We start from the raw sequence: 20,116 nt of genomic DNA, 5'->3' as shown, positions 1-20,116 counted from the left end.
TTTTATGTTGGATCTCTTCATACCACAAATATAAAGCTCTCACATTCTTAGCAATGGCAACAACAGTATTCTTTTGAACAAATATCCTTGTCATTCATTTATTAAGATCCTTATTGATGGGTATTTATTTTCAGTCATACTTCAGTAATATTGCTGTGAATATCCATATATATATATATGTTCTTTTTTCTCTTAGAGAAAGTATGTATATCTGAAAGATATATATCTAAAAGCAAAATTCTGGAGTAGAGATTATAGTATATGGATTTTAAGTTTTGGAAGATACTGGAAAATGGTTCTAATATATTCTTTATTTACGTAAGTTCTCTTCCCTAAACAGAGGTCATGCTGTTGATTTCCTTAACTTCTCTATTGTCTTCTTCACTGACTTCTGTATTAACTTTTTTTATTTCAGCAGTATTGTGGTATAATTGATAATGTAAAATTGTATTCCATTGCCTTTAAATTGAAGTCAGTTGAGTTCACACAGATAGTGAAGAGAGTTTGTGCTGGGCCAGTTGTTGGGGATACAAAGATGTACTAAAGTTTCGTAATCTAATAGGTTAGACCAGTTTCTCAGTATCCACATCACTGATATTTTGGGCCTAATGATTGATTGTTGTAGGGGTCTCCTGTGCATTTAATTTTTAATGGAAAAAAATTTTTTATATGTTTAAAAGATTTTATTTATTTACTTGTCAGAGAGAGCACAAGCAGGGCGAGTGGAGAAGCAGGCTCCTTACTGAACAAGAATCCCCATGTGAGACTCATCCCCAGACCCTGGGATGATGACCTGAGCTGAAGGTAGACGCTTAACCCACTGAGCCACCCAGGCGTCCCTCCCTTGTGCATTTTAGGATGTTTAGTAGCATCCCTCACCTCTTTTTCTCGATGTCAGTTAGCACTCCCTTCCTTATAGTCACGACAATAAAAAATGGCTTCAGACATTGTCAAAAGTCCCCAGGAGGGCAAAACTCCCTCTTCCCTTTGAGAACCATTGGATTAGCAGATGTGTAGAAGACTGTAATACTACATGGTAATGGTATACTACTACTAAACTACAGTATTTCAGGAGCAGAGAGGAGTAAACCTGGTTGAACATCTTTGAAGATTTTGCTTAGGTGCTACCTTGTCCCATGGGTACATTAGCCTTTTGTGACTCCTGCCTCCTTTAAATTATTGCTTGTTTACTACCATCTTCTTTTGGAATTCAGCGGTCATTTCTTAATCTTTTTTTTTCCCCCAGTGTAGAATGCATCTTTATTTTTTTTTAAATTTCAAATTCCCACTAATTTCTTACTCATTTCTATCTGCTTTTATTGAGAATGAATAAATGAAGAAATATCAGTAGTAGATACAGAATAAACAGATTTCTGTGGTAATATATAAGGTAAATTTTACCTGTTTGCTTCTCAAATAATTAACTTTGTTCAGATATTTGGGATGCAAGATAGTTGCTTATTTCATACCACTCTGAGTTGTGTAGTTTGGTTAAACTTGTAGCTTTTCAGAGACTCGACATTAAGAATTATGTTTCAGAAACCAACCTATAAACCTGTGGGTGGGGGGAGCCAAGAGAAGCAAGTTTTAGACTTAGTTGTGACTGAGTATAAGGGAGTTTAGAAGAATTAAGTGACTGCCTGAAGCTGAAGTCCCTTTTTAAAAAAACAAAAAAACAAAAAACAAAACACTATAGGTTTTGTGTATTTTAAGAATAACACGGTGAAAGATTTTAAAAGTATAAGTTCTCTGTCTTTGAGCAATACTTACTGAAGTATTTGTGGATGAAATGTTATACCTGGGATTTGTTTCAAAATAATATGGAGGCAGTGTAGATAGAGAAAAACCGAATTGTCCCAGAGTTGATTGTTGAAATTGGGTGATGGGTACATTGGGCTTTATTACCTTGTTCTAATTCTGTATATATTTGAGTATTCTTTACTAAAAAGCTTTGGGAAATATAGGTCTTGTTCTCTCCTGTTTTTATTTAGGGAACGTTATGGATGGCTAAGTTGTTTTTTGGTAGTTTGTTTTTGGATTGCTAAGTTTCTAAAAAAGAAATTTAATATGTAACATGGGACTTAATTTGGGTGTCAGAAATCCTGTGATGTTTGGATTACTGAGCCTTGTTCATAGTAACAGCTTGGACAGGGAGTGAGAAATACTTAGTTGTTTCATAAGTGTCATACTATTTCAGTTATACAGGAATAAAATGCTAGACATTTCAAGAAGCAAATCCATAAGATTTGGTGATTAGCTATTGGAAATAAAGGATTAGTCCTTTGTTGTTGTTTTTTTTTAAAAAAAGTCATGTTGTTGGCAAGAGTTGGGAAGGGAAACTGATCTGGGGGAAGCAAAGTTTTTGTTTTTTTGTTTTTTTTTAATTTTTGTTTTTTGAAGATTTTATTTGAGAGACAGAGAACTAGTCAGGGGGAGAGGCAGAGGAGAGGGAGGAGCAGATTCCCTGCTGAGCAAGGAGCTCTGTGGTGCGGGGGCGGGGGTGGGAGGGTGGGGGGTGTGGCGGAGACCTGACTACAACCCAGCACTCCAGGATCATGACCTGAAAAGGCAGATGCTGTTAGAACCAGCTGAGCCACCCAGGCACAGTGGAAAAGCAGTTTTAATGGATTGAATTTGTAATTTTAGGTTGAAATGACTGTTGGTAGTAGAGATGAAGAACTGGAATTCTATAGAGGTGATGGACATGAAGTCATGAGAGTAGATAAAACTGAACAAGAGAGTTATTTATTTATTTATTTATTTTAAAAAAAAAAAGGTGTTTGGGAGATTTTTAGGGATGGGGAGTATAAATTAGCTGCTTGTTAGCATCAATAAAACCTGTAGAAAACCACGTGTATTTTCTACCATTTCTAGGACATTCTTGTAGGATTATAAAATTTTAGTGGGCGAGGGGCGCCTGGGTGGCTCAGTGGGTTAAATGTCTGCCTTTGGCTCAGATCATGATCCTGGGGTCCTGGGATTGAGCCCCACATTGTGCTTTCTGCTTGACGGGGTGGGTGCGTGGGGGGAGCCTGCTTCTCCTTCCCCCTCTGCTGCTTCTCTCTCTCTCTCAAATAAATTAAAAAAAAAAAGTTTTATTGGGTGATAATTTCTTTGGTTAGCAGAAAGATAAACATTTATCTCTCTCCTGATTTCTGGCATCAGATAATTTAGTTTGGATTCCATAGATTTGATTTCAGATGTTTTCAGATGTTTTATGGTTTGGGATTTAGCATTGTTTGATTATTTTCCCTCAGAAAAGCATCCACCTAGATTGCTTATCAGTTCTGTTATCCCCTTTGCTTTACTTTAAAAGAGCTTATTTTATTCTACACTCTTAATAAGTTAAAACACCAGACTTCAAAGATTTTGTAAAGAGGAACTAAATTCTATATGAAATCAGTCCACATATATACAAGTACATTTATTTCCTAAGCAAAATTTGCTGTCTTACTTACATAAGCCCCTCCTTGTGATGGTTTTCTATAGCCTACCACATATAACTAACTCACTGTGATACTCTTTAGTTCCCACTATTTCATCTAATCCAGCCATTATCTTGGGTCCTAAAATACGCTAAAACTCCTTCTTTGGATGCTTATGTGAAGTTAGAATAGAATTTAAGTGTTTATCTGTTGGAAGAAGAGGGTTTTAGCCTTAAACCTGTGAAAATAAAACGTTGGGCTTGAAATAGTAATACCTTATATTTTGGTTAAATAAATAGACACTTGATTTTTACGTTACAGTGTTAATGGTAGCAAGTTAACTCACAAAGATGATAAGGAAATCTTTTTGAAAAATCGTAAAGATATCCCGAGTTTCAAATAATATTATTTGTCTCATTTTTCTTTCACCCCATTTATGAGGAATTTGGCATTTCCTCTCCCATTTAATTTTTTTTTCAGCCTGTACTTGTTTCAGCAGCCATAATCAGGCTTGGTACAAGAAGTTAAAGAAGAAAAAAAAAAAAAAAAAAAAAAAGTTAAAGAAGATTTGAAGTACTTGTTTGCCAAAAGGAAGTAAAGGGAATAGTATTTGAGTTCTAGTCATATCTTTTCAGTTGCTTTTACCAGGTTCAGAAACCTTGTTGAAGAGAAAGTTATGTTCCTCAACTATATGTTACATAACTATATGTATCCTTTTTAGGGTTCGAGTTTTAACTAGCTAGTTGTAGAAGTAGCTTACTACTTTATTTTTTTTGCATTTTTTAAAAGATTTTATTTATTTATTTGACACAGAGAGAGATCACAAGTAGGCAGAGAGGCAGGCAGAGTAAAAATAAATACAATCCAAAAAATGGATATGGTAGTCATTAGGGCTACCTACCTAATATTTCTGATTTTCTTTCTGGGTATACCCAAGTTGGGTATAGCCATTTGGCTTACTTTGGCTGATGAAATATACCAAAGTGACTACTCTACTAGACTTAAACCCAAAGTGAGGAAAGCATGCAGTATAACCTCAGCTGACTTACGTTGGACGTGAATAAAAAGATAAACCACTGAAATTTCAGGGCTTGCTTGCTTGCTACTACAACTTAATTTTGCTTTATATTTGTAATATAATATTTCTAGTTCCCCTGATGCAGTTAAGCACTTAAATTGTGGCTAGACTGAATTAATATGTGAATAAGTGTAAAATACAAATTGGATTTGAAGATTTAGTATGGAAGAAAACTAAGAATGTAAAATACCTCAATTTCTATACTGCTTACAGGTTGAAATGTAATTTTGGGGGTATATTGAAATATTAAAATTAATTCCACTGTTGTAAGTTTTTTTATGTGGCTTTCAGAAAATTTAGAATTATATCTGTGAATTAAACCTGTGAAAATAAATTGTGTTTCTGTTGGGCAGCACCTGTGTAGCCTATCCTGACTAAAATCAAAGTTGATAAGTAGGGTATGCAATAGCATGCCGTAACAGAAAATCCTCAAATATGGTTGTTTTGGTTTGGGGATTAGGCAGCAAGGAAACTGATATTAGAGTCTGGAAAGATGCAATGCAGAGATGCATCTGGTAAAACTTGCCTGCAGTAACTTGCATTTTTAGCTTTAGGGGATAAAGTTGGACAATGATTTTATTTTAACTGCTCTTGGCTACATTTGACGAGATACACATGGAGGAAGTGAGGTAGAAGATGATTGGCTGGTTTGCAAATAGGAGTGAGAATCTATATAGAGGCCAGAAATTTGGGGATTTGTAGGACTGGAAGAAGCAATTACTTTTCACCTTCAATCAGTAAGAGATGAACTGAGAAGACTTTGAGAAGATCATTAAAACTGTCTAGTGTCAAGGATCCAAACAAAGTTATGACCATCATTCGATTGTTAAAATATCTGAATGGATTAATGTGACTCAGAGTGATGGTCTGCTAATTCATTTTGTGCAGGGTAAGGAGACTAAAGTTATGGATTCCCTACTAAAGCCAGGTAAAGGTAAGCCCAAGGTACTCACACTTCAGTAGAGAGACGTAGACACAGTCTCATGTGACAGGAAAGCGAAGAAATCTAGTCAGTCTGAGAGATGTATTTAGGAAAAAAAGCTGTAGTCTCTATATTGGCACTTGGAAATGGCTAAAATCAAATAGATAAGAAATGTCTTAAGTTTTTCAGGGAGTTGTGTAGCCAAAGAAACCAGAAGAATGAAAAAAGGTGTGAAAAAAAAAAGGTAACTAATTGAGATTTAATGTTCTTGGTTCCTGCCCTCTAACCTTCTGCCAGCAGGCTGAGAATTCTGCTTAACTGAGGACGCACACTCTGTCTACTTTACTTGTGGTGAGGAGGATAACAGACACTGGAAAACCTCCTGGAGAGCAGAGCTTAAGAAGCACAGAGAACACTGTCTGAAAACTCCTCCCAGTGAGCAGTCAGAGTGTACCTGGTCCTCTATTCAGCAGGATTTATGAGTTACCATGAACCCCACTGACTGTTGTGTCTTCTGTTCCTCTTCTTCTGAACAGGAGTGTTTTTTAATATTTATACTCACCTCGTTCTTACCTCATTTTTTATGGTTACTATTAGCATATATATTATATATATATATCTCATTGTGTATTCTGTGTGTGGGCAGACATCTGGACGTGATAGTTTATTTCCCTGTCATCTACAGATCCTGATCTTTGAGCTTGATGCTTACTAGATGGGAGGTTTGGGTTATCTTCTGCAGGGAGGGTACAGGTGTATTCCATTTGCAGGAAGGAGAATAAATTGATTGTTTGACCAGCAAGGGATCTTGGGAGTCTTATGATTCTTCATAAATAGTCCAATTCTTTTCTCTTGCCTTTGCCTGTCATTTTGTAGTCAGTCATGGCCATGTGATCTATTATGGCCAGTAAAATGTGAGTGGAAGTTTAAAAGCAGGATGTGATTTACTACATTCCCTTTTATACTTCCATGTCAAGGCAGTCTTGGAAGCATGTATTGGCTAGAGTTTAGGTTTCTAAAGGACTGATGAGCAGATCCCCCTCTCCCAACCTGAACTGGACATGTAAACTTAGGGAGAAATAAACAATTTTGTTGTGTTAAGCCATTGAGATTTTGGGATTCTTTGTTACTATAGCACAGCCTTACTAGTCATGCTTGATGTGTTAGGTTATAATTTTAGTCACAGTAGGTGCTCATTAAGTGTTTGAATTGAAGACATTAGAATTTGTGGGAATTACACAAAGGAAAGTGTACAAAGTCTAAAACTGCTGAGATGTAGCTTTTTGGTTTTTATTTATTATAATAGCCAAGCCCACGCAGTTGACTTAAGTGTCCTTGACTGTAAGTGCCCTCTTACATAGGTGATATGGCAAAGAGATTAGGTAGGTAGAAGACAAAGGAAAACATAGAAAACAATGAAACTTGTAATATACAACTAAAAATAACTGTTCAAAGTTATGCATATGTGGTATGATTTCCTATTTCTGATGATAGCAACTCAAATTAAGGTAGTTGAAAATACAAAGAAAGTATTATAAATAATCCTTGGGGGAAAATAGGCATTTTTTTCTTTTTTTTTTATTATTCTTAAGGATTTATTTATTTTTAGCGAGAGGGCACGAATGGCCGGGTGCAGAGGGAGAGAATCCCCAAGCAGATCCCCCACTAAGCATGGAGCTTGATCCCATGATCCATGAGATCATGACCTAAGCTGAAACCAAGGTTGGATGCTTAGCCAACTGAGCCACACTGGTGCCCCAAAACAGGGATTTCTAAAACAGTTGAGGAAAGGGAATCTTTTGTTTAAATGGAGTTTTTTCTTTTTCTTTTGTTTTCTTTCTTTCTTTTTTTTTTAATGAGTGGGGCAGGGGGGAAAAAACCCTAAACCATTCGTTTTTCTGCCCATATAGTGATACCCACATTAGGTTTAGACCAGTGGTGAGTAGACATCCTTAAATGAAGTCTCAGTAGAACCCCAGTGTATAAAACTAACTTTATGGGGCTGCTGTAATTTATATATCTTCAATGCCAATGAACTTAAAGTTTATCATGTGCTTTAAGGATAGTTTGAAAGCCCCTGTGCTGGAGTAGGTATAGGCACTGTGGTGTATTTTTGGGGGTTTGGGTTTCTTAAGAGAAGCCTCAGATTCTTTAGGCTTAATTTTTCCAGTATTCATGCACAATTTTTAACAATCCTGGCTGATTTCCAGGTTTCAAACTGGCTTAGAACATAGACAGTAGAAAGGATGGTTGGTATATGGCTTGGGAGACAGAGAGAGTTGATACAGCTAGAGTTGGGAAGGAGGCAAAAAACCTGAATAGATAAAAAAAAGCCCCAAAATTGGAATTCTGGACTTACTTTAGTGCAGTGTTCCAGAGGTTGTCTAATACCATAAATTATTTTAAATAATGAATTGGAGTCATTAAACAAAGATTAAATTACATTTTCAGGTGCCTGCTAAAGAAAGTAGGTAAGTGTGTAATTAATTCTGGAGAGATTTCCATTCAAAGTATGGTAGGTATCCTGTAGTTACCTCATAAACTACCATTCTAAATAGCTCATGCCCTGAAGGTTTTGAATTTTATAAGTTTTTGATGTTATTTTTAAAACGATGTGCAAATAATTAAGTTGAAGTAATAATACTCTTTTCCAATGTTTAATTTTAAAAAAGTTTTTATAATTAAAAATGAAAAGAGCCTCCAGGGTATTTAAATTTGAGAAAATGAATTTATATTATGCTATATGTCATTGCTGTTGTATTTAAAGAGGTTATGGTTTTTTGTTTTTTATTTTTTTTTTAAAAGAGGAGAGGTGGGGGCAAAGGGAGAAGGAGAGAGAGAATCTTAAGCAGGCTCAGGGCTCAGTGTCATGAACTGAGCCAAAATCAAGAGTCCATCGCCAACCTGATTCCCCCGTAATGATTGTTTTCTTAAAAAAGGAGTATTTTAAGAGATAATTGCAAACCATGTAATTTGGAAGAGTTTTCTTGCAACGTGAAATGAGATTGGGTTAGTAATAAAACCAATACAGAGCTTTTTTTTTTTTTTACATTCTTTTTAAGATTTTATTTATTTATTTGACAGAGAGAGCATGTGTGCACAAGCGGGGGGAGCAGTAGGGAGAGGGAGAGGGAGAGGGAGAAGCTCTCTGCTAAGCAGAGAGCCCGATGTGGGACTCATTCCCAGGATCCTGGGATCATGACTTGAGCCAAAGGCAGACACTTAACCATCTGAGCCACCCAGGTGCCCCTGTTCTTTTGCATTCTTGATGAGTAATGAAAAAACAAAAAAACAAAACGAAACAAAAATGTGTGTGTGTGTGTGTGTGTGTGTATGAACATGGAAGAAGATATGTTTTTTGGGTAGGTGGCATAAAAACTGAGAATAGGATTTGCCAGGTGAGGTTAAAAAATACATATATAACTTATTGTTCGCTGTTTTTATATATAGCCTCCCCCTTTTAGTAGACTGAAGAAAAAGATTAAAAAAACAAACAAACATGTATTTGAGAGTGAGAGCACGAGTGGAGGAGGGGCAAAGAGAGGAATCTCAAGCAGGCTCCTCACTGGGCATTGGGCATGGAGCCCCATGGGGCTTAATCTTACCCCCCCATCCCTGACAAGATAATGACTTGAGCTGAAATCACAAGTTGGATGCTTAACTGACTGAGCCACCCAGTTGCCCAGAAAAAGATATTTTTTAAAGTGTAATTTTGTCCTTAACCACTTAGACTAGTAAGGTGTTCCCCTTATATCAGGGATAGAATATTTAGATTAGGTGATGAGGAGGTAAACTTCTGTAGGATCCAGTTTGTTATGGTCAGTTTGTTTTAAATGAAGAGCAATGTTAAATCTCCCAGTTTAATTAATATTATTCATAATATGTGATTTCAGTTCATCTTTAGTTGTATCCAAAAACCGAATCTACTTTTAGGATGAATGTTTTGGTACTCTTGAGATTTGAATAATGACAGTTGTGACCACTCCTTGTAACAAATCACTTTCTTGTTGTTTCTTATTAGTCAAGGATTATTGGGAACTATTACCCTTTTCGGTATTTTAACCTGGGGAAGTGGTGGAGAACAGCTTTTTTTTTAAACTTTGGAGTAACTTTAAAGTAGTCTTTTCTTAACCTGAAGAACAGAGGAAAACTAGTCTCTAAAACTTACAGGGGAAGGGATGAGCCTTAGAAAGGAATACTGTCTGCAGTAATGTACGATGTGTTCCTTTATGGTCATTCTCAGTTTCTTATCTGTGACATTGAAGATTTTATCTGTGAGATTCTTAAAATGAAATCCTCTATGGTGGGAAGCAACAGGGAGATTTTTCCAGATTTTTTTTTTATTATGGTAAAAAGCACATAACATTAAATTTACCATCTTGACATATTTAAGTGTACAGTTCTCTAGTGTTTAAGTATACTCACACTGTTATGCAACAGATGTCTAGAACTTTTCATCTTACAAAACTGAAATTCTGTATCCATTTCCCCTTTCCACTTCCTAGCTCTTAGCAACCACCTTTCTACTTTGTTTCTGTAATTTTGACTACTTTGGATACTTCGTATTAGAAGAACCATACAGCACTTGTTCTTTTGTGAATGACTTATTTAACTTAGTATATAATGTTCTCAAATTTCATCCATGTTGTAGCATAGAACAGGATTTCCTTCTTTTTTAAGACTGTACAGTATTCCACAATGTTATATATACACATTTTCTTTATTCTACCCAGATTTTAAGTCACATTAATTTGATTTAATCAAACTGTGGTTAAAGTTACATATTCATATGTTGGGAGGCTAACTTAAGCTGCTATTCCTGGGAACTAACCCTGGTAGAGAACCGATTTTTAGCAGTATTTGCAGTATGTTTCGCATAATTCTTTCTTATGCCCTGGCTCTATCCATCTTTTAATTATGTGCTTTCTAACTTCTTCAAACTATTAACCTTGTTTTCTTATGTAGAAAGTAAGGGAATATATATTAAGTGCTTACAAGTAAATTAAAAAAAAACTTTTTTATTAACATATAATGTATTATTTGCCATAGGGGTACAGGACTGTGAATCGTCAGGCTTACACACTTCACAGCACTCACCATAGCACATACCCTCCCCAAGGTGCATAACCCAGCCACCCTCTCCATACCCCTTTAACCCTGGCAACCCTTGGTTAGTTTTGTGAGATTAAGAGTCTCTTATGGTTTGTCTCCCTCCTGATCCCATCGTTTCATTTTTTCCTTCCCTACCTCCTAGGCCCCTGACTTTGCCTCTCAAATTCCTCATATCAGGGAGATCATATGATAATTGTCTTTCTCTTATTGACTTATTTTGCTCAGCACAGTATCCTCTAGTTCCATCCATGTCATTGCAAATGGCGAGATTTCATCTGATGGCTGCATAGTATTCCATTATACACACACACACACACACACACACACACACACACACCCACATCTTCTTTATTCATTCATCTGTTTTTTTTTTTTTTAAAGATTTTCTTTATTTGACAGAGATCACAGATAGGCAGAGAAGCAGACAGGGGGGTGGGGGGGAGAGGAAGCAGGCTTCCTGCTGAGCAGAGAGCCTGATGTGGGGCTTGATCCCAGGACCCTGGGATCATGACCTGAGCTGAAGGCAGAGGCTTTAACCCACTGAGCCACCCAGGTGCCCCTATCCCTTCATGTGTTAATGGACATCTAAGTTCTTTCCATAGTTCTGACAAGTAAATCTTAAGTGCTGGTTATTATCATCATCATCTGATAGAACACTGCTCCCTTAACAGAGACTTAAAGTTAATATTTTATTACAGTGTATTAATTTTAAGTCATGTGACCTTTTTCTTATATATTTGTGGTGTGGCTATAAAATGAGGTCTTCTATAAGGCATATTAGAAAGTCAGTTATTTCTAGTTGTATTTACATCCATGTGTGTATATTCTGTAAAAGGTTGTATTGTCTAGATTTACTAGGGTGAATAATCCTGTTGTATAATCTCCAATTGGGTAGAAAAGCTTTGAAGATAATTTGGAAACCTGCTATAAAAAAATAGAAGGGAGACTTTAAAAAAGATCAGTTGAGATGAAATTAAAGATGAATTTTAAATAGGGAGAAGGGAGCAGTCATAGAAGACTAACAATCCAAATCCGTTTGTGGGAAAGAGATTGCTTCCTGTACATATATTTTGTTTAAAATAGGTAGAGGAATAAAATTTGGTTTTATAACTATCCCCTAAAGTGTTAACTTCTTTTGATTATGCTAGCGAAGTTGTATTTATAAGAATGCATGTCTATAATTGAAAACTATCTCTTTGAAAGAAAAATAGGAAAAAAAAGGCTTGGTAGCTCTGACATGTCCTTAGGAATTTGAATAGTTATGAAAGTGAAAATCTAATTAAAAATAATATATGAGATCTTGTAGGATTATCCTATAATTCTGTTTAGGTGATTTTTTTTTAATGGCAGGTGAAACTGATTAAAGGGAAAATGTAAAATAAACTTTAGAATCAAATGAAGTAATTTCATCAGGGCTTAAAAAATTGAAGGCAGAGTATATGAAAGCCTTTGATAAGACCAACAAAATCCTAATGATATGCTATTGATAAAGGAGAATATCTCATTTTATCAACAGTACTGTAATTCATATTTATCTAGTGTTAGTTATTTAAATTAAATATGCATATTCCAGACTTGATAAGCCAGTTAAGAATGTATCTTAAATATTCTATTAGCTCTATTGATAAAAAATTAGCCAGTTAGTCTTCGGAGGAAGCATTTAGCGTTTTCTGGTAATATTTTTAATAGAAATCTAGGCATGCCCTGAGTTATTAATGCTTAACTAATATTGATTATACAGATTACTGTTGGTGCCTTCATTAATTCCACGTCAGCTGTGTTTGTGTTACATATGCTAAGCCTGCTCATTCCCTCTCTTTTTACATGCTTTTAGCACGCTGCTGCATATTGCTATTTATATATGCTTGAGTTTGTTGGATTTACATATTCTGGTTTTAACTGAGTAACCTTCATAGTGGACTTTAATACCCATGTAAAGAAACCATGGATTGACTAGAGGAAAAAAAAAAATGGAAGTATCACCGAACAACAAGAAAATGGCAGAGTAATCACTTTCTGTCTGGTTTTGATAACATTGAATCTTGCCCTAAATACTTTGTTGTGGCATATTACCTAATATTGATCTATTGTAATTTATAATAAATTAAATTTTTTTATCTTCTATTGTATTTGTGTGTTTCACAATATTTTATAATCCGTTAGAGTGTACATGCTTAATTAATATTAGTGGGATACATGTTCACAGCTTTACTAATAGTGCTGTACAGTCAGAAAGATTTGGAGACCACTGGCTGGCTTTATCTTTCTAACACACAAAAGCAGCCAAACTCCTTAAAGTTAACAGTGCTATTTAGTGGTGGCTATGGGAAGTTAGTTTCATCTAAACCCTCGTTATACTTCTGTACCCCAGGAGATTTTGCTTCTATCACATTCTTTCTCCCATTTTGGTATTTCTGTACTTAAAAGTGTATTAACAACATTTTCATCTGTATCATTCTTTCAGTTTTGTGTTTGTCAATAGGGTATGCAAGAAAATTAGTCTGTGTAATCATATCACGTGTGTATGTATCTGTGTCATGTGTATTTCATCGTTTAAAGTCCCTGTTTTCTCTCTTTTCCTTCAAGTCTTGCCCAGATACATAGGTAAATTTTTTTCATTTCTGTATCCCTTTATTAGGGTAGGCCTTGAAAACAACCATAATCATGAGATAGTACTGTCATATACCAGGCCAGATGAAAAGGAAATTGAAACATTTTGAGGTAGAGAGTAAATATAATTAAAAAATACTGTTTATAAAAGTTCTTAAATGTGTATGCAAATCTATTCTATATGCATTGCTTAAATTTTTTTGCATTTAAACTTGGCTTTCCTTATGTACCCAAAGTCATATTTAAATAAGCATACTCATTTTTTGTATTGCTAGTGTATGTTTTACATGTATTGCCACTAGACATGTTAAATCTGCCTTTGTTGGCTAGTTTAGGAATTTCAGTGACATTTTTATAATGCTTGCTTTCCCAACATAACTCTTGGGAAGTGTTGTATATACTTGTTTCCAATTCACTTTCCTTTTTAAAAAAAAAAAAAAAAAGATTTTATTTATTTGAGAGAGAGAATGAGGGAGAGCATGAGACGGGGAAGGGCAGAGGGAGAAGCAGACCCCCTGCTGAGCAGGGAGCCCAGTGCGGGGCTTGATCCCGGAACTCCAGGATCATGACCTGAGCTGAAGGCTCACTCAACCAACTGAGCGACCCAGGCGCCCCTCATCTTCCATTCTTTTGGATCTACTTAGGCAGGGCTGTATCCTAACTTCTTTGCTGCAACAGCTTTTGTCAAGGTCACTTGTGATTACTACATTTTTACACCCAAAGTCATTTCTTAGTCTTCATTTTACTTGACTTTTTCAAGCATTGACACCTCTGATTATGTTACTTCTTGAAATGATTGCATCCCTTGCTTTTGAACAGTAGTTTCCTCCTGTCTCACTGGCTGGTTCTTCTTAATCTCTTCTACTTCTTAACTTTGAAGTACCCTAGAGTTTCCTCCTATCTGTACTCTATTCCAGGTCACTCTCAATAACCAAGTACATATGCTGATGGTGTCCAAATTTATTTATAATTGTGGGCCATACTTTTACCTGAACTCCAGACCTATCAACTGCCTGAGTAGCATCATCATTTGGTTATTTCTTCGGCACCTCTTAACTTTTGTATTAAAAAATGGGACCCTGATTGGCACTCCTCTCCCACAATTTTTTCTACTTCTAGTCTACCCTATTTCAGTGAATGACACAGTCCTTACTACTTCCTCATTAATGCCTTAGTTTTAAGCCACTATCATTTTTTGCTTTAATAATTATGTAATTATGTAGTAGCTTCCTAATTTTTTTAAAAAAGATTTTATTTATTTATTTGTCAGAGAGAGTGAGCACAGGCAGACAGAGAGGCAGGCAGAGGCAGAGGGAGAAGCAGGCTCCCTGCCGAGCAAGGAGCCCGATGTGGGACTCAATCCCAGGATGCTGGGATCATGACCCGAGCCGAAGGCAGCCGCCCAACCAACTGAGCCACCCAGGCGTCCCAATAGCTTCCTAATTTAATTAATTTAAATTTAAAAAATTTAATTTTAATTTAATTTCTCTCTCTCTCTGCCTGCTTCTCTGTCTACTTGTGATCTCTGTCAAATAAATAAATAAATCTTTAAAAAATATTTAGAATAATACTGACATAATTGAATATACGTATATTGAGTATGTAAAATCATATGTGTATAAGTTGATGAATTTCCATGAAATGAACACTTAGGAACAATTACCACCCAAATCAAGAGAATACGATACTACCAACAACCCAGCAGTCTCCCTGTACCCAGTCATTACCCCTTTTGAAACGTAGGCAGTCACCATACAATAGTTTTTACCTGTTATTTTGAGCTTTATATAAATGGAATTTTGAGAGAGAGAGAAAGCATGTGCATGTGAGCCTTTTGTTTAAAATTATATTTGTGACATTCATTTCTGTTGCATATAGGTTGTTAATTTTCATTGTTTTAACATATTTTGTTGTATGAACGAATATATTATTTATTTTCCATTCCAATACTAGGGGATATTAGAATTATTTTAGGGTGAATTTTACTTTTGGTGTTATGTGTACATTTTTGTTGGAGTAAAATTGGTTGAGAATCAGAGTATAAATAGATTTAGAAAATATGGTCAAAAGATTTTCCAAAGTTACACTGATTTACACACCCACCAGTAGTGTGGGAGAGTTTCAGTTCCACTGCTTTTCTAGCACTTGGCCTGCTCTGTTTTGAATTTTAGCCGTCTTGGTAGTATGTAGGATATCTCATTGTGATATTTTTTATTTTCCTCATACCTAATAATAATAGGAACAGTTTCATATTTGTGTGGGCCATTTTAATGGATTATTATTTCCCCTTCTTCCGAGTCTTTATAAATTGTTGATTTCTAAGAAAAGTAGGTACCACATGTAGGACATTAATAGAGCACAGTAAAAAATATATTCCTAACATTTACACTAGGATATTGAGGAAAGTGTAACCTTGACCACCTCGTACTGGAGACTTATTTTTAAGGTGTCTGTAATTCACCTGGTATGCAGTTGGCAAAGGGGAATTATTTTAGATTTATTGGATTAATTAATATTATCATTAAGATTCTAAAATACCTCAGATTGTGTATGAGCAAATGAAGTGATTAAAATTTGGTGTAACGGTTCTTGGGGCAATTAATCTATTATTTTTAGTGAGCACTTTGTGGTCTTGTCCCCATGAAATGACTCTTAATCTTATAAGAATCTTCTCTTTATGTATTATTTGCAGATAGAAAGAACACAGAAAAGTAGAGGGCAAAGTCTTTCCAGGTAGATTATTACCTATATTGGAAGTTCCTCCTTAGGGAAGGTTTATTCATTTAGTTAGATTGTATTTTCTGAGCACCTTGGAGTGAAGCATTCATTATCTAAAGGGATATATGTATGAGCCAATAAATATAACTCTACATGTATAAGGGAGATGGTGTTTGAACTAGGCTTGAAGAATAAATGGAAGTTAGTTAGGGAAAAAAAAAGGAACTAGAAAACAGTCTAGGCAAGACACACACACTTAAGAGAGTGACATTGAGAAAGGGCATATATTTTGAAAATGATGAGAATTTTATTGTTTTTAATACTGAAGTTGGAAGAGCTGGTTGAAGCCAGATTGAGAACATTCTTAAATACCAAGTTAATGAGTTTGGTCTTTATACTGTAGAAAATAGAGAATTAGTATAAGTATGGTTATTAGGGAAGTGATGCCATTAGATTTTTATTTAGGAAGAAATTTCTAGAAATTGTGGAGAAGATGAATTGACAAAAGAGGGAGACCAGAGGCTGGGAATGGACTGACAGGAGTCACCTAGAGTTGATTGAGCAATTAGGTGGCTTGTAATGCTGTAAAACTAAGGGGATGCAAGGAGAAAGTTTGTTGAGTACACCAGATGTGTTCAATTTATATGTTAAGTTTTATGTGCCTAGGTTGTATTTGGAGTCAGTAGAAAGAAAACTGTGAATATTCATGTCCATGACACATTGTTTAAATATATTTTGTAGGTTCTAGTAAGAGAATTAGCAAAAGGAGCAGGAATGTGCTATAATACCCTCATCCCCTCCGTCAAGTTGTATTTCATTCTTGCACTCTCTTATCAGTTGCTTTTTTTGTTTTCTTTATGTCTGTAAATCTTTTCTTCTCTCTAGACTCCTTTATCCATTCTTGATATTAATATTTTATCCTTCTTTACCTGCTGTCTTGTCACAATAATGTAAGACAAGCAGCTTTAAAAACATCTGAGGGGCACCTAGGTGGATCAGTGGGTTAAAGCCTCTGCCTTCGGCTCAGATCATGATCCCAGGGTCCTGGGATCAAGCCCCGCATCGGGCTCTCTGCTCAGCAGGAAGCCTGCTTCCCTCTTTCTCTCTCCCTGCCTCTCTGCCTACTTGTGACCTCTCTTTGTCAAAAAAATCTTAAAAAAAAAAAAATCTGATAAAATTCCTCATTTTTATGGACTTCATACTTAAATGCAACTTTGGATATGTGATATTCATATACATGTCTTTTATTTAACTCATAAAGCTAGTGTACTATGCAGTATTTATGCAAGTACTTAACTATTTTGTCATAGTGATGCAAATGGATACCTGATTTTAAAGGAACAGATGCCAGTACTCATTTATTTTGTGTATTTGAAGGAATTTTATACATAGTCACATTCTTCATCCTTTCACTGAGGAAAGAGAAACCAGTTTTCCCCTAATTTCCAGCTATCGAAAATCTGTCTGGGTCTGGAGTCTAACACAGTTCATGGCACATAGTAGCTAATTATTTACTGGACGAATGAATGTGCTTTTATCTTACCTCATGTAATAGAGGAAATTGTGGCTGTGCTCCATCAGTTAAACCTGTAAGTGCTGTGGCTCATCATCCCCTCCTCACATTTTAGGGACTTCAGTCCTGTATGTTCAACCTGTCTGTAATGGATCTTTCTTCATAAGCATTTAAACATGGTCAGGTTTTTCCTGTCTCTAAAAACAAAACACTCCTCCCCTTAACTCTCCTTTTTGGTCCCATTAAGCTACTGCCATGTTTTTGTCTCTCAAATCAACTTATCTGTACTTATTATTAAACACTTTCTCACTTCTTGCCCATTCTTAGTTTAGTTTCTTCATTTATCTGCAGTATTTTATGTTGACTACTTTCTTCCTTGAAATACATTCTTTCCTTTCTTTGATGTAGCACATTTTCCTGGATACTAATTTCCTTTGCAGGTTCTTCCTCTTCTACCTGTTCCTTAAATGTTTGTCTTCCTCATAAGCTACTTTTTTTTTCTCATCCTATTAATAGTAGTGGAGTGATCTCCAGTGTAGTGGAGTGACTCAAAAGTAGTGGAGTGATCAAAGAAGTGACCTACTTCTTTGGATGGACTCCATCACAGTATCTATACTGAGAAATTTTTTAAAAGATTTTTGTTTATTTTAGATAGAGCAAGTGTGTACAAGTGGGGAAAGGGCAGAGAGAGAGGGGGAAAGAGAATCTCCAGCAGACTCCCCACTGAGCGGGGAGCCTGATGCAGGATTGTCTCATGATCCTGAGATCATGACCTGAGCCAAAACTATGAGGACTGAGCCACCCAGTGCCCCTATACTGGTAATTTCTATATCTTTAGCACTTGCCTCTTTTTTTGAGCTCCAGAGTTGTAGGTCCAACTTCTTTACTTGTACGTCTTTTTTTTTTTTTTTTAAAGATTTTATTTATTTATTTGACAGACAGAGATCACAAGTAGGCAGAGAGGCAGGCAGAGAGAGAGGAGGAGCAGGCTCCCTGCCGAGCAGAGAGCCCGATGTGGGGCTCCATCCCAGGATCCTGGGATCATGACCTGAGCCGAAGGCAGAGGCTTTAACCCACTGAGCCACCCAGGTGCCCCACTTGTACGTCTTATAAACAGTTCAGACTCCATGGACTCATTAATTTTCCTTTACCTCTTCTTGGACCTTCTCCAGTATTCCTGTCTTAGTGAATGGTACCACTATCTACCCTGTTGCCCAGGCCAGACTCCCCTTTCTTCCTATTTTTCTCCCTGATTCTTAGTTGTGGTTATTCTGATAAACTAGTTTTAAACTGTTTGAGGCATTTTCTTGATTGTTGAGTATATATTCAGTTTTCATTGGTTTAAATTCAGGAATTTCTAGGCACATTTGGTTTTTTTAAGGCTATTTTTCCCCAATTATTAGTGACTGATAACAGATCTAAAATAATAAGTTTTTAAGATTTTTAGTTTACGTAAATCAAGATAATTTATAAGAATTTGTTTTACCAAAGATGGTTATATTCAGTATTTGTTCTAAATCCTTTATTTCTTTAAAAAAGTTTTCTGAGATGAAAAAGCTCTAATGGTATCGTATCATTATCAATATAAATAAAGATGATTGGGTCTGCTGAGAAAATGATGTAACTTGCTGCCATGTCCGCTCTTCCTTACCATTGCATCCTCATTCGTTTCCCAGTCTGGTTTGTAATAAAACTCCTTGAAAATAGAAACCATCTCTCATATTTCTGTCCCCTCTTCACAGTGATATTATGGCCATTTTAGATATTTTAGTAATGATTGACCTAATTTAAACCGACTCAAATGAATGACCCCTGCTTTTGCATTCACATAGTACCTATAGATAGGGATAATTAATTAATACAGGTTATGAAAAAGAGGTTTAAGGCATTAGAATCTGTTCTAATCTGAATTGACTGTTGGATTTATTGACTAGTTGATTAATTTATTATTGAAGTTTCAGAATTGATTCAGCTTCCTCAAAAAAAAGTTACTCGATTTTCTTAATCTTTTAAAAAGCAAGCTCACATGCTGGCTTTATTCCTTTTTTGGCTGAATTATTTGATATTTAGAATAAAATAGAAATAGTTTTTTTAAAAAAAATATTTTATTTATTTATTTATTTGAGAGATAGACAGTGAGAGAGAGCATGAGCAAGGAGAAGGTCAGAGAGCGAAGCAGACTCCCCATGGAGCTGGGAGCCTGATGTGGGACTCGATCCCGGGACTCCGGGATCATGACCTGAGCCGAAGGCAGTCGTCCAACCAACTGAGCCACCCAGGCGTCCCAAATAAAATAGAAATAGTTTTAAAAGAATAAGTCACAATAAGGACCAATGGTTATATTCCACAAACAGGAGTTTTGACTTTTTACATAGTATTCACTTTACCTTTGAGAGGCCCAGATCTCATGGTTTTTGGGCCAGTGGGCTGCTTCTCATCTGTATTTGCTTTTTTCTTTAGATATTAGGATCAAGGAAGAAGAACCTGATCCTGAAGAGTGGCAGCTCAGTGGCGATTCTACATTGAATACCAATGATCTAACACACTTAAGAGTACAGGTGGTAGATGAAGAAGGGGACCAACAACATCAAGAAGGAAAAAGACTTCGGAGGGTAGCTTGCACCTGTCCCAACTGTAAAGAAGGTGGTGGGAGGTATGCACACATGAAACATACCTTTTTTTTTTCTTTAAGTCTGCTAATAACATCACCCTAATTTTTGAAATACTGCATGCTATAT

General features: G+C 35.9%; 1 protein-coding gene across 1 annotated transcript in view; it reads left to right on the top strand.

Moving 5' to 3' along the window:
• The window catches only part of SP3 (Sp3 transcription factor), a 56,695-nt gene that overhangs the window by 25,937 nt on the left and 10,642 nt on the right, over positions 1-20,116 (top strand). The window contains exon 5 of the mRNA XM_044242356.1: positions 19,839-20,031. Coding sequence (XP_044098291.1) covers positions 19,839-20,031 — 193 coding nt within the window. The remainder of the gene's footprint in view (positions 1-19,838; positions 20,032-20,116) is intronic.

This window comes from Neovison vison, chromosome 3 (assembly GCF_020171115.1).
Source record: "Neovison vison isolate M4711 chromosome 3, ASM_NN_V1, whole genome shotgun sequence".
Lineage (NCBI taxonomy): Eukaryota > Metazoa > Chordata > Mammalia > Carnivora > Mustelidae > Neogale > Neogale vison.
This window is presented reverse-complemented; position numbering and strand designations above follow the sequence as displayed.